A 24,046-nucleotide genomic window follows, 5' to 3' on the forward strand; every position below is an offset into this window, starting at 1 on the left:
TGCTCTCTGTTAGAGAATTGGTTAATAGCAGTGTGTCTGTTAACAATAACTGGAATTGGAGTTAAGGTAAAAATAACATAAAAGAAAAGCCTGTAGAACTGCAGTTATTTTGCTCTTTTATTTTTTCCACAATATATCGGACAACGCTTAATAGCACTGTATCTTTTTTATTTTTTACAACAAAATATTTTTGTGTATTCATTTCCTGCTTATTACTTCAAACTTCAACAGTCACAAGTTCACAGTCTTCAAAGTACTGTTGTTCTTTCGTGCATACTTTTTTGTTTGGGACCATGGTTAGAAATTTTACTACGTATATCTAACAGCAACAAAGCTGAAATTCTAGTATGAGACATACTTGATTTCTGTTTGCATATGCCAGTCTGTGTTTTATGAAATTATCAGACTCAGATGTATCATAAAAAAAGCCCCCAAACAATGCAAGTATGTTTTTGTTTAGTGGTAGACTTGTATTTGTTTTTTAGCTTTGTTTCTAGGTGACAAATTGAACTACCTTTATCATTTGGAGATACATTACAGATCTTCAAAAAATAGGGAAAAATTCTAGCCAGTTTGTTTATCAAAAATAGAGGTATCCATTAAGCTTATTGAAGAAAGGAAAAATGAAGGTAGTAAAGTTTCTTCCTCTCCCCCTGCCCCACAATGTATTTTAATATAAGAAAATTCTTGAGCATTTTATTTTTGTAGAAAGATATATTTTAATCATAATTGCCATTCTATTCGCAGTCAGATTTTATGACAAACATAGAACACAAAATCATTTTATTGCGATGATTATAACATCACTTTTCAACCTTCATTAAACAACAGCCAACCAACCAGCCAAAGGAACAAAAACCAAAAATCCAGAGTTTGACATCTTCAACTAGTGTAAATGTAGCACATATCTGAAGCCATACTGCCACTTGGCTGCTGGAACTGCAGCCCTGGAGGTGTAGTAAGATGCATTTAGCCAGAGAAGGTTCAGACAAGTGCATTTCATCCCACCAGCATATTTCAAATGATTCACTTATTATATGGATTAAAGTTTTGATGACATTTTTCATAACAACAATAGCAGAAACATCAGGAGGACTGAAAATAAAGATAGAATATTTAAATAAATGATACAAATCTTAACACTGCTAGGTAGATTAGTGTTAAATAAAAGTTGTCTGTGGGTTTATAATAAATTAAAAATATCCTTTGGGTTTGAATCTGACACAGTATTCAGGGTGACACGACACTATTCAACGTCGGGACTGCAGAGCAACTATAGTGCATTTCAAAATACTGTAGTGATATGAAAGTAAACACTTTAAAATAAGTTATACAGTGATTTGTGTTGAATTATAAATGGATACTAAGTAATTATCCTGGATCATAGCTAGTGCAATGTTGGTAAACTGGGTAAATGCAGTGTTTTTCTTCATTCATTTTCTGTAGAAACAATTCAGCATATGCACAGCGTAATTTCACACTGGCATTTGTTAATGGATGAATTGGTCCACCAAACTCCATGGAAATATGAAAAGATTAAACTGTAGTTGAATGAAAATAATAAAGTGCTTTAAGTGAGTATTTGTTGTTTACTACATTGTTTCAAATTCCATGGTAGACACCAAAACCAACCCAGTGAAATATGACAGTGCTCTACAGTAAGTAAAAGTGACCCTGCTGCTTACTGTAGTCAGTACTTCCATGGCTTTTTCTTTCCCTAATGTTAAATTTAGCTTACCATGGGCTCATAGGAGAAGCTTACAGCACAGGTTGTATTTGGACAGGCATAAAGGGTCACCACAAACATTCCCTATTTAAAAGTTTTCTTCTGGGGAGGGGAAAAAAAAAAAAGAGGAAGGGGAGGAAGGAAGCAGACAGCAATCTGAAAACAGTTCATATCCAGTGTTTGTAGCCAGTTTTCCTGAAATACACCGTTCAGTTTTGTAAGACATAAAAGGATTGCTTGGATTGTACAGAAATCTGAAAATTAGTATTCTAAGTCCATTGAGTGATAGCTGCTATAATATGGATGCTTCTTCCATGGCTTCAATCCACCTATAAAGGGCAGGAAAGAAAGAGTGATACGTAAAAAATTGTTTCTTTCAAAAATGCGTATTTTAAGAACATAAAGCCTGAAGAGGACTGTAGCTATGCTTTTGTGATTAGAATAGGAAATATGAAATGACTGAATTATGTTTAAAAGAAACAAAACCTCCAATAAATACAAATTTCCTTCCTATGTGCCTTGAGGCACTGGCATTTTTATTACAAGTTTCATGATTATTTTCTTATGTAGAAATAATGGAGTAGCAATAAGCTGCAAAATCTGAACAATTATTTGTTGATAAGCAAACTAAGAGGTGGATAAATAGAATGCAAATTGTGGAAGATCCCATTCAAAAATCACATTTGACTGGAAAGACCATGATTCTTGAGGCTCAGTCTTCTTTCTACCTAAACAAAGGAGTGAAAAAAGGTATTTTTCATCACTTAGGGCAATTGCATGCAATTGGGCTTAGTCAACACTCTGAAAGCAATTTGTTTTCCTCTGTTAGGGTAGGCATCTGAAGCAAAGGAGAGGAAAAACCCCACATAAGCTTTTGGACCTACATGCTTACTAGCATTCCCTTACCTCTGTGCTGAATAGTTATCATCTGCTCGGAAGCTATAAAACAGAGTTTGCTTGTGATAGAGATGGAAAACTGTATCTATGCATCCTTCCTCCTTTTCTGGAGCAACAGTAAAACCCAACAAAGGCAAACTTTCTGTGGCAACTTTGTCCTGAAAGCAAAGAAGTGAACCGAAAATTATAGAGAGGCTCATAGCAGTTTGAGGGCTCTTTCTGAAAAAACAATCATGATAGAAACACTGTCTGGGCTGCAAAAGTAGTAGTATGAATCTTCTGCTGAACTGATGACCTGTAAGCAGGAGTAATGTCAGTGTACTGCACATGTTCATATAGTCTTCAACCTTAGCAGCACCTTTAGAAGTCCAGTTATTCATGGTCATCCAAAAGGTCAAATTACCCATTACCTTAATGGGTACTTTAATGACTACTTTGACATAATGGTCCAGAAATCAACCTATGAGGCAACATGGGAAAGTACTGCAGCACTTTGGAAAGCTTGAACAGGGACTCAGTCTCAGATGTGTTACTTCGAACTATTTTTGTTTGCTGAATGCAAGTAGTAGTCTGCTTTGTACCTTGTGATTTCCTTTTATAGCACTAGCAACTTTGTTTTAAAAATCTGCATGCCAAATAGCATCCTCACTTTGAGCAACGCTGCTTCAAAATCTCAGAACTGGTAATGCAATTCAGCGGTAATTTACCCCCAGTAAACAGATGTGGTTTTTGTTTGCCAAATTCTGTTTTATATATGTTAAAGAAACAATAAATATTAATCAAACTGAATTTCACCTGTCACTGAGAGCTGCAATTTTGGTCACTATAAGTAATGTTTTCTATATGTGTATGTTGCCTTTGCTTCTGCTCTTAGAAGCTCAATAGTAAGCTGGGAATAAGAAGTGTAACTAGCCATCCACTGCTCTTTCCCTATCACCAAACCAGAAGTGATTGCTTCTAAGATTAGGGCAGTTGAGTGTATTGAATACAAAACTGGATGCTAACAGTCTGAATTGCTGAGAGGCTGTGTGGCCTTGGAAAAAGAAGTCAAAATTTAAGATTACGTAGGCTAAGTGTAAACAAAGCAGGTAGAAAAACTAAGGAGGTAACAAACTACACATCAGCACTATTGAAGAAAGCTGTTAGGTTTTCAATGATGGCCAAATCATGAATATTTTGTCTCAATCTCCTCATCTGTTTCAGAGGGATAATTAATGATGCTTCATTCCCCACACTGCTGAGTTTATGTGATTGATATTAGCAAAGTGTTCTGAAGACTTAAAATACCAAATATTGCTTTTACTACAGTTCTAGCATTTTGTATCCAGCAAAATAATTTCTTATGCTTCTGCTTACAAAATCTGTCAGTTACATCCACTCCTTGTACTGAATTTACCTCAACTTCACTGGTGCTGCAGCTACTCAACCGAAGAAGAAATAAAAATGAGAAAAGGGACTGGGATGAGACAAAATACATAAAAGAATACATTAAAAAAGTCTCTTGGAAAGTCAGCCTCCTCAGCTATGAGAAGGAACTTACAGGTCACTACAGAAAACTGTATTCTCACTTCTGCAGACTATCCTATCTTTCCCTGTTTATACTAGTAGGATAAGTATATCTTATTTACACATACAAGACTACTCTCCAGCGGAAATGGATTATAGCACCATATATCTACCAAAAAAAAAAAACACCTGGCAATTACCCTGAAGTCTTTATATGTAAATACCTAGGCTCAGGTTGACAGCATATAACAACATGAACAGAGGAAAAAAAAATAATCAAATGAAGGACAATTTGTAAAGAGGTTGCTGAGATCCACCCAGGGATGTGGCTGAGCCCTTCAGCTCAAAGTTACTGCTTAGGGATCCAGTCCATTAGAACCAGTTCTGAGAGGCAGTTGGCTGTGAGAACCACCACTTATACCTTTCACATTTACTTCTGCTGACTGCAGAGCATAAAGGATAAAATTCAGTAAGAAAACTATTTTAAGTTAGATTGCACAGTACCTCATTTGCTATGTAGGTGTAGAGGACTTTGCCTTTGATAACAAACCAGCGTTTCTTCCAGTGTCTTTTGCCTCTCTTACATCTGGTGAGGTAACCACTGATGGTAGCTCCCTCTCCTGAGGCTGCCACCTGAAGGAGAGTGGGAGAAATCGGGATTTATGACAGCAGAGGCCTTTTCCCTCCTGATATGCATGTTTACATGGATAAAGTAATATCATGCTTATGTTATTTCTCTTTTTTTTCCCCCCCGCTGCTTGAAGATATTAAACTTTGCTCTTGGTAACACATGGAAAACATGCAATTGAATTGTTACTGAGAACAAGAAGTTTACAATTGTATTCTGAGAAACTGAACTCGTCCCTCCTCCCAGGTCTTTCTGTTGGGTGAGGTAGAATATTAAAAAATTATTATTAAGGGAGGACAGTCCTTTGTCTGAGCACTTTTAAGATGTGGTTATATTTTGGACTTCGCAATATTTTTGTATTAACTTATGTTAATAACTTGATTATGACTTGATTTCATTAGATAAATAATATTTCTGAGGAAAGTTACCACTCTCACAGACCTATTCTGAGATCTGATTCATTAATGACCTTAAAGATCCACATTTTGGGTAGAGGGAAATATACACACACACAGTGCAGTACATATCGTTAATTACAGTAGCAAACTGCAAGGGGATACCAAATTAGAAAAAAAATGCCAGATTCAAAACCAGCCTTTCTGACAAGATAGAAGACTGAGCAGGATCGCAGCAGTGTTTTGTAGTGGAACAAAAGTGTTCCAGGTCCTGGCTAAAGCAAATGAGAAAAAGCTACAGATTAATGCTATTGTGAGACATAAGGGTCTTGTCAATTTCATTAAAAGTAACCAGTCAATGGCAAATTGTGCTCCGTTGATACTTGTGAAGGCTGTGACCTGCCTTCTTGTACCAGATAACACCCTGAGATGATCTTAGTTTTCTGAAGACAGTACAGATTGATGAGGAAATGTAAGCAAGCTGCTATAATTTGGGTTTCTTAGTGGGCTGAAGAAGTTTCTGTGCTGTCTCCAGAGCTCAGAGTACTTTGTTTGAAACATTAGTGTGAAAAACAGAAAAAAATAATTGCATGACGACGACTAGAGCATGGGATGAGCCCACTGCTTGCAGAATAAATTATAAACATAGCTGCTGAAATCTCAGCATGCGGTTTTCAGCAGTTCCTTGCCTTTCTAAGCCAGCTTGGTCCTACCTCTGTAAGAGCTGACGGGATCTTTTTCTGTTTCTTGAAGGATGAGTAATGAATATTGTGGAATACAGAAGAGAAGGCACTGCTTGAACACCTGGATGAAGTTGGAGGGAAGCTCACACTTAGTGGCCGCTCTGTAAGATTAAGAAAATTCAGAAGGAAGGGGAGAAATGGATGAATTGCTGTATGTCATACAAGGGGTAAGAGATACATACTACTCTAATGCAAACAATTATGGAAAACACAGTGCCTCCTCTGTAGCTGGTTTTTATTTCAGCTTTTCCTTCAAATTATTCTGTTAAGTTTGGTTAGCTGTCTGAATTTCACAGCATCCTCGAGTACTGGTAGTAACCTACAGCTACTTGAAAGAAGTATGAAAGAAAATTTGGCAAAGCAAGAATACAGCTTGTCCATGTCCCTTTGGATGACATCCCTTCCTTCTATTGTATTAACTGCACCACTCAGCATGGTGTCATCAGTAAACTTGCTAAGAGTGCACTCAGTCGCACTATCCCAGTCACAACGACAAAGATGTTGAAGAGCACCAGTTCCAAGACAGACCCCTGGGGGATACCACTCGTCACTGGCCTCCACCTGGGTATAGAGCCATTTTCCACAGTTATATATATAAATCCCTCACCCCCCATATTTATCTTTGATTTGGATGTGTACTTAAATTAGAACATAGACTCATATAGTAATACAGAGAGTTCTAGTTAGGCAGTAGCTCTACTGTTACAAATTTCTGCTTCCATCCGTTTCTTCATTAACTTCCTATGTGGAAAAGCTCTTAGTGGCTCTGCACTTTACCTCAGCATTCCTTATTGTAAAAGCACAAGGATAAGGACAGAATGAGGTACAGTAAAGCCACTGTTTTCTTGTAATAGACAATTCACTAGAAATGACAGGGAACAACTATCAGCTCTGTTTACATCTCACACTTCTTGCTGTTATTCTGGCTTATCAGAAGGCCAGAGAAACCCTCAGAGAACTTGGCTTGCTAAAACAATTTTAGCTGCCTTATAGTCTGGGACTTTTGGGACCTCAATACACATGAATTGTGGTTGAAATGAGAAATCTTCTGTCACAAAGGTCAACATAGTAGGCAGTCCTAAAAGCATCTCCATTATACAGACAGTAGATTTGTCAATTTTGCCAAGAATGGAGAAACTTTACCTCTTTTCTTCAATTCCACATAACAGCTGTCACAGACTTTGGCTGCTTGATCTCTGAGGTACTTCATAGGGTACTTGTTTCTTGAACAGTTTCGACATACAATCTGCTCCAGAAAGGAGATTTGCATGTAATATAATTTTAGTTGATATATATGCATGTATAAAACAAATCCTCTTGAGTTGTTTAGGAGAGAAGGACGGATAGTGGAGCTGATGTAACTTTGCTACATCTGCGTCAGTCAGGGTAAATCTACTGATTAAACTATAATTACGGTAGATTTACACTGATCTAAGCCAACCAAAATCACACACAGAATTTAGTTGCACACTTAGTCATTAGAAACATAACTACCTAACATAGCAATGCGTTAGCAGGTACTGTGGAAAGTCAAATTCTGGTCTTGATATTGCAACAAACTTGCAGAAATTAGAGCGGTGGCAGCCAGCATCTTAGTAGTGTCAATAAAGTCTCACTGAGGAGCTTGTACAGCTCTTACCTTCCCACAGGCGTGGCAATGATGTCGCCTTAAAGTGAGGGTAAAGTCACAGCCACAGTTCATGCACATCATAACGTGGGATACAGGTACCAAAGTAGGAGGCCTCTCACCCAAGGGTATTCCAAGCCTTTCCCGTAACTTAAAATCAAAGAAGAACAAATCAAGAAGCATCCACACTCCCAAAGTACACCCATTCAGTCCCCCTCATACTGCAATTCTTTCATTATGGTTCACCTGCTAAAATACCCAGTTTTTCAATTCTTAATGCAGCGAGATATAGGTGCAGTGATGTACAGACTCTAAGTGCTTCAGCAGGTGCTTCAGCACTGAAAGTCTGTGGCTATCAATATATGGTGCTGTGAAAGCCAGAGTCAAAACAGATAACAATGAATGTAGATCTGTTATCGGTTAGTCTCTGACAATATTCCATATGTGAGGCATGGATCTTATTCATTGCACATGCAAATTGCAGGTAAGGTCATGAGTTAAAGCCATCTTTTTCTTGGCAGTTTCTGAAATACTAACCCTAAAAAACTCTAGCTCCATAGTTTTCAAAAGCAAAGAAGCTGAGTTCATTATTTCATTACACCTTGGGGCAGTTTTATAAATGCAGAAGAGAAAGTACCAAAAACCAGTACCAACTTATTTTCCAGTGCAAACCGTGATGTGCACAAAATGGAATTTATCCCCACAGAATCCAAACTTAATCCATGCTTTCCATGGTGGATCTGGATATATGGAACAACTATAGTAAATGTATTTATTATTCCTGTTTCTTGGAATGCACAAGGCTGCAGTTGTGCAGGTGTCTGCCTGTTCTCTGAGCCTATGGAGCCATAGTCAATATGAAACTGATCCCAGTTTTCTCTCTCTCTGTATATATGTGTGTGGGTGTGTATAAAACAAGTGATGCACAACATGATTGCTCACCACCTGCTGAACAATGCCCAGCTAGTTCCCAAGCAATGGCTTTCTTCTCCCCAGCAAACTCCCTCCAGTTTTATAGCTTTTTCACATGATGTCATATGGTATGGTTGGTTTGTTTAGGTCAGCTGTCCTTGTTCTGTCCTCTTCCAGCTTCTTGTGCACCCCCAGTTCCCTCTGACAGTACATTAGGAAAAGCTGAAATGACCTTGGCTGTGTGCAGCACATCTCAGCAACAGCTAAAATAGCCTGTGTTATCACCATCATTTTTCTCTAAAAGCCAGAATGTAGCATTACACCAGCTACTATGAAGAAAACCAACTCCATTCCATCTGAAACCAGGATAAGAATTTGTACCTATTTTTAGATCATTCAAGATGGTTACTGTTTGGGAAGAAATTTTGCTAGTCTTCCTACAGGTGAACTTGTATTTAAGCAAAGACCACAGAATACTGAGTGTGATTAACATTTCAGAGGTGGTCTCTAAAGCCATTCACTGTAATGAACTTTGTCATTTAGGCTTGGCATTCTGATCTTAATGGAATTACTAAGAATATCTTCCCCAACAAACTCTGCATTTTAGCATTTTACAACTTTTACCCTTCCCATTTCAATGTCGTCTTCTCTCTTCCCTCTTGCTCTCTTTCCCCTTCAAGCACTGAAAGATTTAGCTTCCTCTTACCTCCACGTTGCTGTGGCAGGTGGAAGTATTGTGAGCTTTGCAGTCATCTGGGATGTGTCTGCTGATGCAGCTGTACCAGTCATCCCTTTCCAAGCAAGAACTGTGGAATGAAATACAGCAAAGCAGTTAATGCCATGTACATCAGGGACCAAAACAAGTAGTTTTTGGATCAGAGGAGAAAAGCTTCACTTTCTGAACTTTTGTTTTCACTCACTAGTGCACTCAATCAGTATTTTCAAAGCCAGGAACAAGACTGACTGTCGCATTTATTCAGCTGGATGATTAGTGTAGCACTATGGTTATTACCATGACTGAGAAGGCACTGCATTCTTCCCCCCCCCCCCCAAGTAGACCCTGACTTTGCTATGAATTGGTCAATACACTACATAACATTGGAGATAAAATCTTTTGTGTTCATCCTAGTTATTATGCTCTCTAGGGCACACAGTATGAGATGCTTAGATGACCTGCATGTCAGGAAACACAGAAATCTGTCACTCATTGTCAAGTTGTGAATGCTTTCATTTTTCTCTAGCTCAATCACAGACAAGCTCCATGCTCCTGGCAGACCAGGATGGAAATCTGGAAAGCAAATTCTGCATTCCCTTGAGTTGCAGTTACACAGGGAGGCTAGCAGTTCTCCAACCTGGCCCCAAGGTGCCCCCTTTGAACTAGATGAAATAGTGAAGCACTCCATGCTTCTCTGCTAGTCCCGCCATCCTAGAAAAGCAGCAGGGCCCTTAATGCCTGTTACTTATCAAATGCATTTGCTCTTCTAGAACCATTAGCCATGCTGCATGTGTTAGATGGTTTTCATGCTGTGACTTCGTACTGTGCTTACTGTTTATTTGAAAACTGTGCACAGCTCTGGCTGTTGCCAGCATCAGTCAATGGAGCAGTTGTATCTCAGTGTATTCTCATCTCTGAGCAATATCAGCCACTTTCATGAAAGCTACCCACTAGAGTTGCTTTTAAAAATTAGTAGTGGTATCACTGCCAGTTGCTGTTCAGCTGTAGCTTCAATACACTATGCTCAGTAAGGCCACCAAACAAGATATCTAAGAATAATTTGTCTTTTGTGATCTTAAAATAAAAATAAGTAAATAAATGAGAGCTAGGAAATGTTAGATTTGATTAACGATCCCTGACTCGGCATTCCTCTGCACTCTGAGCATAAAGCTTCTGTAAAATTCAACAAGCTTGTTGGAGCAAAAAGATTCCCAAAAGAGTAAATCATATTTGCTAACCTCTGCATGCCAAGGGCCTATTATAAAGGAGATAATCTCTGACAATAGCCACACTATTAGTCAGTCCTTATTACTATCAGAAGTCTAATCAAATTATGCTTTCTAGGAAATCTGAAGGAGGTACCTGTATTTTCAAGATGAAACATTCCGAGCCTGCAAAGCGCTAACAGAGGCAGTCCTGGCTTCAACCGCTATCATTCTTGGAAACTCTCTGAGAATTCCTAATTCTTGAGAATTAAGATCTGATTTGAAAAACAAGTCCCTTCCCGTGGAAAAAAAAAAAAGAGAAATCCCACACTGATGTAAATTAAATCCTCTTTAGTGAAGAGATGAAGACAGACAAGAGGGAAATCTGCTAGTAAAAGCCTGTTATTTATTGCATGCCTTTAACCTTTTCCCTGTTCCACTAAACATCTCCAGTCAGCAATCACAGATTATTAACCTAATAAATGTGGGAATAACATCTATCTGCTGATAAGTAAGATAAATTAAGTCACTGGGCACCGACCTCTTAATTAGCTATTTCACTGGTCATACGGAGGCTCAGATAAATTTTTGCTGAACTTCTGAGGCTCAGAGAACCTCCGACTTTGATTCACCATTGCTATATTTTAGCCTGAGTATGACTGCACTTTTGTGCTAAACTATCCCAGCATTGCCTCGCAAACTTTTCCTTCGGCAGAGGGTCACACTGTCACTGCACTCTCCTCTCCAGCAGGGGGCAGCAAGAGAACACAAAAAACTGAACCAAGATGGGATTTTGTCATTGTCGCTCCATGTTCGTCCCTTAGGGAGGAGATAGTGACTGCTTTCTCCCAGTGCTCCGGTGTTTCATAAGGGCACCAGACGGTTACACCTCTGTCCAAGCATATTTTGACATGTAAATAATGGTGCAACAACAGCATCAGCCTTCTCCATATAGGCTCTGTGATCAGATCTATTGTCAGCTTAATGCAAGGTAAGAACATAGCTTTTCAATGGGAGACACAAAGGCTTTGCAGTGCTGCTTTCTCATATACCTGTGCCAATTTTTGAGCTTTGATCAAATTTTTCCTGTCTTTCTACAGTGCACATTCACCTTGTCTTCTGCAAGTGTAAAAGCACAGAGACTTGGGTTGTGATTGTCAACAACTGGCCGTCTGCACAGGCCAGGAGCACTGCAGTGCAAATGATAAAAGATGCAGTCTTCAGGGATGTCTGAAGCCTTCTAGTACTTTTCTGTCTTTGCTGCTCCTTTTGATGAGTACAGCTCTGTGGTTAGGATAGTATGCTGTCCCACTGGTGTCTCATCAACTCTGTCAGCCAGCACAGAAAGGGAGAGGAGGAAATATCTGTGTTCTTAGGGCAGATTGGTCCTAGAATGAGCAGCACAGGGAAAATAAATGGTCTCTATCCCAGTGTTCTGATAAGAGTCAATTTCAATCCAGCTGTTATCAGAAGGGTGATCTCAGTCTCAGCCCTGATTCTATTTACTACCAAAGAAACATAGCTTCTAATACTTGCACATGTTTAGTTTAGGCTAACTAAGCAGACTCGACATGAGCACAAAAGCAGAGCATCCCAAGCATCTTCCTAGAGACACCAACTTCAGTTGCCCAGGATAAAGGAGGCATGCAGCGGCTGTTTCCCCTCTACAGCAAAGAAACATTCCCTTGTAATCGTCAGCAGGTAATTCAGAAGTACTGTGTGCATATTTTGAAGGTTGTGATAAGTTTCTAAGGAAGTCTCAGATACTTTCTCATTTGCTGGTTATAAAAGGAAACAGACAAGAAGGCTTTGACAGGTATCTGAGCACTGCCCACAGACTGCAAGTGTTCCTAGGAAGAGTTGAGTTCCAAGTTCTGATTCTGAGTAAGAAAGTTCCCTCCCTGTCTACTTACTGCACCATGTAGTTAAGGAAAGTCTGCTATGTTTCCAGCCATGCTATAGTTAGGGACTTATGGTGTAAAAGTACTTAAAGTTTTGAAGGCTTTTTGATTTAAAGAGTTAATTTTAATACCATTGCTACCAGGATGTCTTTTATAGTCAACTACATCTGAAAATCAATCCATCCACCTTTCTGCTGTAGATCTGGGTAAATTTGCAAGATAGTTTTGGATTACAATCATGAAAAAATACAGTACACTACTATCTTTTGGTAAAACACTGACTTATAATCCTTCTGCCATTAGTTTATAATCCCAGAGTAGAGATACCGACTTCCAGTTGCAATTAGTAGTAGCACTACATAAATACAGTAGTGAAGATCTTTTTAATAGAAAGACCCATGAGGTTGCCAATGAAGTTCAATTTTGGCTTTCTTATTTAAGCACTATTAAGTGCTTTTATATCTATTGCATGATATTACCTAGTTTCTGTTTTCTCTAGCAATTTTGTAACGCTAGTGGTATGAGCTAAAAAGTGTAGTTGTGAAAGACAGATTTAACATACTCCTGGAGTTACAAGAAAAGAGTGTGAAAGATCAATGGAAAGAATTTAGTTTTCTTAAGAAGAGATTTTCTTCTTTCCTCTCTATTGAAAATGTTGTCAGGAGCTGAGTTCTAATCTTTACTTGTTAAATGAATTGAATTAGTTACAGTTCATGAGCTTGGCATTTATAATAAATATCATAGTTGTATTATCAAGTACTCAGACACTATCACAATAGCATGGAACAAATCAAGTTTAAAAAGAATTAAACACTAGACTTGGATATTTGTTAGACTAATCTACAGATATAGCTAGAATGTAGCTTCTGCTGTGGCAGTTTGGAGACAGTACCTTGCTGACAGTGTCAGGCAATATTCATCACATTCAATCTTCAGGACATTTGGGGCTTTTTCTGTCACTGGGCGACTCACCTAGAAACAAATATCATGAACATAAAGGTGGACATGAGTTAAACTGTACAAGTCTCTATGCAAAAGGATCTCTGATGTCCTAGCCCTCTGTTTCGTATTTAAATGCAAAGAGGTGGACAGGTGGAGTTTTCTGCCTATTCTATTGCTAATTTAAAGAATGTTCTCTAGAACTGGCATCATATCAAAATAAAGGGAAAACAAATAATTTAATCCAACTATAGACGTAGTGATAGACTGTCAGTCAGAGTTGAATTTTCATATGACAAGCTTAGGAGATGTTTAGTCTGACAAATGTCAGAGCATGTCACGTAGAATCCTTCTGTAAAGAATGGAAATAATTTTCCTCTGGACATGTAGACTATACACTGTGAAGTGCTTCAGATCAGTGAATACCTGTCTGCAGCCAAGCTCTTTGAGAGCCAAAAATGCCTAAGATACAGGTCGGCTGAAACCTTTTCCTGTCATGTACCATACTAGTTGTCTACTAATAGCAAAAGCTACTTAGAGGAAGCATAGCTTCAAGGTAATTATGTGATATTATTAACAAGCATCTATTATACCGAACACTCCGCGTTTCAAATGTTCTACAGTAAGTACCTGTTCTGCAACTCCTTTCCACATAAAAGTGGAGCACTTCAGTGATTCCTACTTCAGCAAGGAACCTAGAGTTATTTTTAGACAATGAGGTCTTTAAGGTGATCAGCCTTCCACATTTTCAGAAAACCCCAACACATCTTGTGTCATTTTGCAGAAAATCATTATTCATAACTTATGTCTTGCATGTTTTCTTCAGCCAGTTTCCTGACTTGCCACTCCAAGTCTTATTTCATAAAAATACAACTTGGCATATCAGCTATAGAATAGTTATGAAAGTTCTTGGCGGGAGGCATATAATGGCCAGCTAGGTCAGAAGTAAAGACCATTCCTGCCCAGTATTTCCCATTGCACAGGAACCAGCATCAGTGGATGCTTAGGGAAAGACTGTAAGAACAGGTCAATTGTATCCAGTTTCTGCAACCTGTAGTTATGGAGTTTACTGAACAAGAGATTACCTGTATAATTGCATGTAGTATCACCCAACACACCATTTCCCTATGAAGTTTTAGAATCCATTAATATTTTGATTAAAACAGTTGAAGGACATGTAGAAAACAGGCAAATGAAAGCCTGTATAAATAGCAAGTGGCAAACGTTTAAGGTTGGTTAGCAACCTGGGGCCATAGTGAATGTGTTGTAGGGTACAACTATGTATTGGCTAGAGACACAAAAAGGGGAATGGATGAAATGGGATAATAAACTTTTTCTGTCTCCAATTTCACGATCAGATGGTAAATCTGATTTTGACTTGCATTATTCATTACCAGCCTGAATAAGACTGTCATATGAAGTCACAACCTTACAGATAATCTGTTATATAATTACTTCATATTATTTTTCCTTCTGACTCCTGATCCACCCCCTCTATCTCCTTGACATCAGCTGGAAATAAGATATAAACCAGAAAAGCACTAACTGCTGACTATACAATTTTAATTTCAGCCTACGATACAGATAAGGCATTACCTTCATGTCTGACACAACCAATGTGTTTTTCAGTTGGTATTTGCCATCCTTCTGGGGATATGTGTACAGCAGAACATCATTCATCTATATAGAGAAAGACAAAATCAATCATTTGCAATATGATCTACAAGTCTGACCATTACTCCCGGGGGGGGGGTATTCCTAGAACAAGCAGTAACTTGAACTGCTAGGACTGTTGCTAAAGGCAGGCCCAAGTTACACAGCTTAGATGAAGACCTACATTTCCAGAGAGCTCTGTGAAATCCAGATTCAGGATTTTGATTCCTTCCCATTTCTGACTTTTGCTAGCAGCTAAGCAAGTAGATAATCATCTCCTTGCAGCTCTGACTCTCTTAGTCCCATGACAATGAAGCTGTGGCAAGGCCAGAAGTAGAGCTGGTTTTCACAGACTTCTGTCTTCTGGGCAAAAAGGAAGTGAACGTACAGTGTCAAGGTTTGTAAGAATGATTCAGAGAGGAATGGTTTGGATACATGAGAGGAGTAACTGGACTTCCTTACTAGTCGAATTCACCTAGATAAGTGACAGCATTGAGTCTGCAGGCCACAGCAGAGACAAGTTTATCTGTGCTCTGCTGAATAACTGGCACTCATATAGTGCCACAGTGCATCCCCTGCCTAAAAGCTCCTACCATATGCTTGTTTTTTTTCCTGAATGTTTTTGAAGGATAGTGTTGTTCTATTCAAGTCAGTGTTAAACATCTTCTGAGTGTTAGTGGAGCAGCCTGAATGTGTGCTGGGGCTACATTTTCCAGGCTGTGACTCAGAAACTTCCTATGCTTCAGTCCTACTGGCTAGAGCACTAAACAATCTTTCATTTGATAGCAGCTTCCCACACCCCACTTGCAGCACAAGCAGCCTTTGTAGAGAAATTCTTGGAAGGGTGAGATAAGAGACAATGTATGAGTTGCAGAGTTCTATGATTGTGGGGCAGTCAGGGGGCCTGCCAGCATCAGCAGCCCCATAGTGAACTGCAAAGAGGCCCCAACATCCCTGTAAACAGACTGGACTCAGGAAACAGGCGTCCAGCAAACCTCACTAAACATCCTGCCAGGAAGCACCACATTCAACAATATCATCAGCCTGCCCAAAACCACCAGCTCAAGTAAACTTGATACATATCATGCACACAAAAATATGCACCCCAAAAATGATGCAAATGCATATTACATGCATTTAAGCCATATGAGCTGTGCACATACGGATCTTCAGGGCATATATTCAGAGCACATATGCACACACCATCAAAGCACAAACTGAATGAATGGGCCAAATACAACTTTGGTACACACCTAATTCTTCTGGCATTTACTAACTACAACTTCAGTTTGATGAGGTTATCTCCTGGGATGTGTAGGGGTTAAATTCTCACATTTATCCTTCAATGCATATTCTGCTGAAATTTTCTCCATGTTAAGTCAGCTATAGTCAGCATGAGTTCAATACAAAGAAATTTAGGAAACAGTGCTCATATAACAATCTATTTTGAGTAGCAAAGGTAAACTATTTCATCCAGAACTAAGGTAAATTATACCTCTACATACTCATGTCTAATAATCTTCATGTGTGGCAACTGCAGCATCATAAAAAGCATATAGTTCTGAAAGTTTTTTGGTAAATATCACACGGCAAGTCCTTGTTCTACCTGAATTTTGCCAGCAGCTACAAAATATTTAGATACAGAGGGATTTAAATCAATTTAAGTTTTAAGATATAATATTTAGAAGATTTTATTATTGGGGCTTTGTGTGTTATTTCCCCTGGATGTCAGAATCAAGATGCACGTCAGTTGGACCAGATGCACTGGCAATGGAAGGGATGTGTCCAGGCAGTTCTTAGCTGTTACAAAAAGGCATAGGCAGTAATCTGTTAATACTGACGTATAAGAGTTGCTAAGTTCAAAGACCAAAGTTCACTGGTAGAGTTATGCAGTAGTTGTTTTAAGACTGAATAGTCCATTAAACATCACTTGCATGGTGACGGCATTACAGAGACATTATCTTCAGCAGCGTCAGCAGATAACACAAAAGCATTCAGATGTTAGTGCAGGAATTACAGTATTTCACACCGATTTTCTTTCCTGCATTTTCACCATAGGTGGCATTGCTCTGCAGCTTAAGAAACTTTCCAAGGAGAAGACAATAAGGGGCAATAAAAAAGCCTTAACTAAAGGAAAGATCTTTGCCAATGACTTCTAAACTGTTTCCAAGTTCCAACTGTCCCCTCTCCAAGGAAACAGTACAAGAAGGCTAAAGCTGTTTCAACTTGTGTGTTAGACGAGAAAAGAAACCTTTATGCACCTTTTGATTCTTCAAAGTAACCAGATGGTTTAGTCCACCATATACTTTGCATGACAGCACTCCTGGTCATGGTTTGCATTTCTGGCTGCAAGAAAGTCATGGTTTTGATATTGTTTACTATTTATATAGTCCATTGATGCAGACTTGGATGAAATCTCTTATTTTCAGTACAGGAAAGTATGAATTTATTTACTTTTAAACAAACCAATGAAGCCATCAGAAAAATCAGTGCCAGCACTATGCCCAATCTCATCTGACCTTTGATTATGACTGCAGTATGTGAGCAAATTGGCAGAGAAGCTTATGTATCCTACTTATGTAGAAGTAGTAATTATTAATAAGGGCAAAAAAGAAGAATTAATGCCAAAAATCTATGCTTTCTATGATAAGCCATCTCTCCTCATAATAGTCCTAAGGGGAAAAGCTGTCAGCACTTACAGAGGCCATAGTAAGTATATAATCCAGGCATGTAATCATTTATTTTAAATGGAAGCCTGTAAACAGTAATGTTAGCATCAGCAGTAATGCTCAATGCTTTATGGTGCTTTTCAATTTCGCAAACATTAACAGGTAAGCATCACAAAAACCTTACGACAGGCAAGTATTTTCCCCCCTCATACAAATGAAAGTATAAATATAACTGTGGTTATACAGTGAGCTACCTGCAAATTTGAAAACAGTACTCATGAGCCTGGAGTCTCAGATCCTCTGTAACTTCTCAGTGTTGTGTGTAATGCAAAACAGAAAGCATCAGTGCTAATGTATCTACAAAAGTGGTTTTCCATGTTTTGATTTGTGAATGCTTACATTTTTCCAGTAGTTTGGATCCATGTGAAGGGCTTTCCAGCCAACTGATTACAGGTAAATTTCTCATGACTGTCTTAAAGTTTTGCAAGCCCTCACTGAGAACTGCTGCTTCAATCAACAGAGAGTTGAAGGCATGCTTTCAGAGGAACTACCCCTAGGTAGTGCACAAAGTTATCAGCTGATTTACATAAAAATGGACATCAGGAACTAAAACCCAGCCCCTGATCTTCAAGGACAGAAATCTTGCCCAAGTAAGCCCAAAGACTGCTTTCATAAACTTTTATTAGTAAGATTTGTTCTCTGTTGTTTCTAATCAGATCTCGTAAGGCCTCAGAGGAGAATTTTAAAGTATAAAGCTTAACTGCTGAAAGTACGCACTTCAGTGATTCCATCTTTCTAAGCACATTGGAAACCTGCATTCCTTTGCAGAATTATGGCCTAGTCAAGGCTGTACAGAGTTGTGGCAGCAATGGAAGGCTGCACAGCCCTTATTCCTGTGCAGGGCCGACAGGGATATGTGAAAGGCCTACAGACTTTTACATCCTGATAGCAACCAAAGCCCACTCAACACATCACTGCTGACAATTAAATGATTTAGTGCTGGAGAAGATATGAAAGACACAGTAAAAACATAAAATAAATCCTACCAAGAACAAGTGCCGAGGGTGCCTGTTTTTTCCAGAGACTTTCATCAGCGTTCCCTCTTTCACAAAGATCTAGAAGGAAAAAAAAGTCATAATCCTGAGACTTCATTCTGAAGTTTGAGAAAAGAGAACATACTTCTAAGAGAAGGTGGCACTCAACTGCTTTCATCAGCACGGTCAGGGATGGGTAACTCAACACATGCTTCTAGCCCTCCTCATGATTTGCCTTAGTCTTTGGCTGTGTCAGCCCCACTGCTCTTTCTGGCTTGCACTTGTATCAACACTGAACAGTTTAGAAACCCCCATCAGACACCAGGCAGTCCTCAGCACACTGTTCTGCACCATAGAGTGCACAGCTAACATGTAATAGGCTTCAAAAGAAGAACTCATCCCCTAATTATGAAAATTAAATGAACCAAAAAGAAATATTGAGACCTATTCACATAACTAAGCCTGCATACATATATGTACATATTTGCAAGCACAATACCTTGTTCTATCCATATTATTGCTATGTGCGTAAATAGGAATGTGTATGTAACCAGCTAAAACGCATACTACACAGATGGACTGAATGGAAATTTAGGGTTGAATAACTCAAGAAGAATCTTAAAGCGTAGAGCAGTTTGGACCTAAAAAAAACTGGCAAGACTGGAAACATGAGGAAAATCTTACATTTGGTGCTTCGGCTACGCACTTTCCTGCATTTCTGTTCATATATTTGTAATGCAATGGAAAGTGCAGCAATGACAGCAGAGCAGCAAGGCCCTAGGCTGCAACAAGTGAGGATTTGTTCATATACTACAGCTGTGGGCACAGGAATAAAGGAAAGAAGCTGCTTACCTTTGGAAGGCCTCAGATATGCAGAGATCTCTGGTGAGATAACCTTGCCTCCACTGTCAACCCTTAAACAAGGTCTGGGAAGGGGTGGATCCTGGCTCCATCCCTTCTGGTCACTCAGATACACTGCATGCACCTGAGCTCCCCTGGGCTGGTCCTGCCTTCCTACCAGGTGCTCAATCACTGTTTCAAGCTGTGACTTAGCATTTCCACTACATATGTTGCTTAAAAGCAATGTCTTGCTTTAAAAGCACGCTAGAGAACAGCAAGAATGAAAGTTTGAAAGTAAATAATTCCCCTGATTAGGGGAATCTTACCTAGCCAAAAAAAGTTCTGAGCCTTTATAGACTGCAAGCTGTTTCTGCTAGCATTTCAAAGCTTCCAAGAGGAATATATAAGAAGGAAAACAGCATCTCCTCCAGAACACACTAACCATCGGGTGGCTTAAGAGAGTGGGAGCAAAAAGTACAGTGGCCATGCTTGTGAAATCATGGAGCACTACCAGAGTGATGGTTGCTTACATAAAGCAGTGCTACAACTCTTATCACAGTGGGGCAGAAAACAACACCTGTAGATGTCTGAAGTCTCACTATCCACACAGTGAGAGATAAACCGGCCAGAAACAATGTCCTTATCAGCATAGGTCTGCCTGCAGCACTCACCCTTCCTGGCTGGAGGAGGCCGCTTTGCCCTCTCACACTATGCTCAATGTGTACCAGCTTCTGCAAGTTTTCCTGAGGGAGAGAAACAACATTTAGATGACCAGATGGTAATTGCTTTTTAGCAAAACAGGTAAACCATCCCTCATCCCATTTTATTTATCTATAACAGCAAAGTGATATTAGAGAATTAGGCTTCAAAGAGAACTGAGCCCACAGTCTTTAAGTCCAGGAAGTCTTCTTCCATCCTCATAGGTCTTATGAAACCTCATCACCTGCATTCACATCTGCTGTGACACGGCACACCCCTGACACTTTTAATAACCTTTTAACACCCCACTCTGTACTTCAGTTCACCTTCAGAAGAGCCTGCTCACCCCATGCAGTGTTTACACAATGGCATCTTTGCTGACTTTCTTGATCTGTGAACCAAGGAACTGGAAGCAGGGACTAAATACAGTAACTACTCCAAAGGCTTACTTATTAGTAGCATAACCTGGCTAATTCAAAGCACGCTTTAATACAGTAAGGCCAGTGCTAGGATTATCTGGGGGTTTATATTCTGCACTAGCAGATTAGTGACTTCAAACTGGGGAATTCAGAAGCTTAACTAGTAAGAAGGCATTACTATTGTATCTCTCTTGATGATTTACAAAGATCAAGAAGCTCATTATCAGATTCTGATACTATCAACTGCTGTAGGAAAAGGCAGTGGCAGGTAACCAGTTCTGAATCACCCAAAAAAAGCAAAAGTCACAATACAGTCAAAGAAATAAAGATTTGCTTACCCACCCCACAGATCAGGGCTCACCAAATACTCCAAAAGGAGGGATCCCCATGTAGAGATTCTTCCCTGGGGCAACCAGCCCTTAAATAAGGCTTAGAGAGTGGTAGAACTAGGTTCCACCCCTTCCAGTTGCACAGATGAATTGCTTTCACCTGTGCTCCCAGGGCTGGCTGTGTTCGTTCACCAGGTGCTCAATCATCAGTTCAGACTGTGACTTAGCAATTCGCATACAACTGCCTGCCTGAGTTGAGAGCACAGACAGGGTATGGGCACATGGCATTAATTTATCTATGAAGATGGTAAATAAAATTAATCTAATTAAGTCTCTACAGTCATTAAAACAAAGATCATATTGGATGGAATATGTAGAAGAGGGAGGAGGATCTGCATCTGAACAATATTGTTAGAGTCTTTTCAAATCTTCTTCCATGTAGCAGATGCTGCTGCTAAAACCCAGGCTTGTACGCAGGTTTCAGCTGTGGTTTTATCTAGTCTAAGCACTAAAACGGGCTGCACAACAGCAATGAGATATCACTAGAATGTATCCAAAATTTAGAATTCTCTTGTCCAAGTTAGCTATTGTGTTCTAACTCCCTGATTACACACACACAGAAAAGCTACTGACTAAGTATCATATTTGACATAGCTTCATGATCTGGAAGCCTTTAACTACTGCTTTCTGCTATGGCAGAGAATGACATGTTCACCTTTGCTGCACTGACTGACTTTAAGCTATCCCCAGGCTTAGTGAGATTCTATTAGACTGTACAGTGCAATCAAGGATATATCTGAGATGCACACGTCAGTGATGTCTGCAGAATCAGCTAATTTAGAAAGCCATCACAGATATCAGAAGAAGCATATCTATGTCAGCATGATGTTCTTTGAGGCTAATTTATGTCGAATTTCAGCTAACAATTAATGTAGCTATCTCAGCTTGCTTCTTGAGATAAACCTGAAATACCTCTGTATGTTACTGCTCTGGTGAAAAATTACACTTATTTAGCAAGGTTTACTTCTAAATCAATAACCACATACCAAACACATCAGAATACCTACAAGCCTTGACTAGCACAAGGCTGCATTGTGACCACACAACATAACTGGCAGTTGACATATTTGCAACACTTTCAGCCATCAGGTATATCTTTTGCAGTGCAGGAACCAACAAATGGAATTTTTCAGGTAACTTCTAAAATACTACAGGCTAACAAAATTGAAACAATATATAAATTAATAGCACAGGAATCATCAGCTACAATGCGACAGTTGACATTTGAAGAAGACATTTGCAGAGGACTTCCCCATCACTAAAAAGTATTCTAGCCCTAGCAAAACCTGTCAAAATAACATCTTCCAGAATGAAAGCCCATTCTTCATCTGTAGAAAAGACACTACCTTCTTGTGAGCACACTCTTGGCAAGTGCTAGTGCTACACACTGGGATTTCTACAAGTGTGAGAGAAGAATTCAGTTGCAGCAGGTCAGATACACTTCAGCTTTTCTTAGGACCGCTCGTAGACATGCCTGTTGTAATGCCAACTTTTGCAATATGGACATATGTTCACCAGAAAATGGACAAAAGATGTATCAAACTCATTTCCTGTAGGAAGTCAAACAGACATTACACGCAAAGGACTGTGATTTATCTGGAAATGTGGGCAGCTTAGGAGGGTATAATTTTCTTAGAGTTCCCTATAACACTCTGTCTACATATATAGTTTTCTTCATTTTTCTTAAAACCCTGATCATTCTCCCTGTTAAATACCCCTCTCAAGCTGGAATTCCAAAATTAAAACAAAGCTCCACCCAGTTAGTACTGCAGATTTAAGAGTGCTAAAATCCTTCTCTGCAGAGGTTAGCAATGAACTGCAGCTTCCATATGGCAAGCAACATTATCATTGCATCTACAAAGGAGTACTGCCTCCTCAGGAAGTCACCAGCTGCTAACAGCTACAATATATTACTCTTTTAGCATCTCAAGGCCTCTAAAAGATCGTAGAAGTTTGGAAAGCAATGCAAACCCTGCTCAGTTCAAGTAGTGGATGTCTCCTAGAGTTACAGATAGACTCAGTGCTACGTGGTGATGGCACAGCTTCTGCCTCTACTTGCACATTCGTAAACTGCCAATAATATTTTCATACTTGAAAAAAATGCTATGGCAGATAGTTAATATGCTAATATGTCTGAAAATCCTGGGCTAATAGTTCCCAGGGGAAGTGTGCTGAAGTGTTATTATAATAAAACAAAAAAAAAAAAACAATAACAAATCTTTCATATTCTGCAGAAGATGTAGATCATAATTCAGTATTCCTGTCTGATATTTGGAGTGTAGTTTGATGTATTAATAAATGGCAGCAGAATACTTCCTCATTCCCAATACATGCCAAACCTAAATTATTGCTAGAACTTCAGCTGAGTGCATGTCAAGTTACTAACACTAAATTGAGTTACTTCGTTCAGACTGCAATGTAATTAAAGACACTTCTAAAATTCTTTGTATTTTTGAAAATCTGAGAGAAAGAACAGAACCTCTGGTGATAGTCTTCTTGGTTGGAATATTAATTAGGAGGACAGCCTCTGATTTCACAGAATATTGAACATGAGATTCACACAGACAGGAAAGAAGGAAATTTTATTTCATCTCTTCCAGGCCATAGCTTCAAAAAGAGCAGATGTGCTCTGACAATATGATAAAAAAAATGAAGTGTAAAAGTCAGTGTGGAATGTGTGATGAAATTGTTCCCAAACAGACATTATTAAAAGTAAATATTATACAGCCTATTTCATCTGTAAAACAGAGGGTCTGGTAATGTTCTTCAAATTAAAGCATGGATTAGTGGAGATAAAAATCATTTCACAGCAGTGCACCACAAAGTAATATAAGTAAGTAAATATAAATCTTTCATAAAAAGTATGAAAAAACAAACTAATCACTACCACTTCAAAGGAAGTTGCTTATTCCTTAGCCATAAGTATCAGGGAATCTCTATTTGCTGTTTTGACAACTGTTGCTTACTACCAGATTTCCTTCCTGCATGGTGTGGCTTCCTGCAGAACCAATCTAAGCCACACAAAACTCAGCTATTGTCAAAATGAGTCAGCTGAAAGATTTGTAAGCACTTTCAGAAAACCAACACCCATGTCTTAGTGAAACTGCATCCAGCCCAACACTGATGCCTTCTGTTGATATTTTCTTGGA

At 39.1% G+C, this 24,046-nt stretch overlaps 1 protein-coding gene across 3 annotated transcripts in view; it reads right to left on the reverse strand.

Annotated features, from left to right (window-relative positions):
* Window positions 1-99: 99 nt before the first annotated feature.
* FGD5 (FYVE, RhoGEF and PH domain containing 5) overlaps window positions 100-24,046 on the reverse strand; it is an 89,660-nt gene continuing 65,713 nt past the window's right edge. For all 3 annotated transcript variants that reach the window (XM_040646755.2, XM_004944732.5, XM_046900214.1), the window contains exons 11-21: window positions 20,062-20,133; window positions 18,563-18,631; window positions 14,791-14,874; window positions 13,148-13,227; window positions 9,141-9,240; window positions 7,535-7,672; window positions 7,039-7,141; window positions 5,866-5,996; window positions 4,634-4,762; window positions 2,633-2,781; window positions 100-2,055 (exon numbers count right to left, since the gene is read on the reverse strand). In XM_040646755.2, coding sequence (XP_040502689.1) covers window positions 2,019-2,055; window positions 2,633-2,781; window positions 4,634-4,762; window positions 5,866-5,996; window positions 7,039-7,141; window positions 7,535-7,672; window positions 9,141-9,240; window positions 13,148-13,227; window positions 14,791-14,874; window positions 18,563-18,631; window positions 20,062-20,133 — 1,092 coding nt within the window. In that variant the 3' untranslated portion in view covers window positions 100-2,018. The remainder of the gene's footprint in view (window positions 2,056-2,632; window positions 2,782-4,633; window positions 4,763-5,865; window positions 5,997-7,038; window positions 7,142-7,534; window positions 7,673-9,140; window positions 9,241-13,147; window positions 13,228-14,790; window positions 14,875-18,562; window positions 18,632-20,061; window positions 20,134-24,046) is intronic.

Source organism: Gallus gallus, chromosome 12, assembly GCF_016699485.2.
Source record: "Gallus gallus isolate bGalGal1 chromosome 12, bGalGal1.mat.broiler.GRCg7b, whole genome shotgun sequence".
NCBI classification, from domain to species: Eukaryota; Metazoa; Chordata; class Aves; order Galliformes; family Phasianidae; genus Gallus; species Gallus gallus.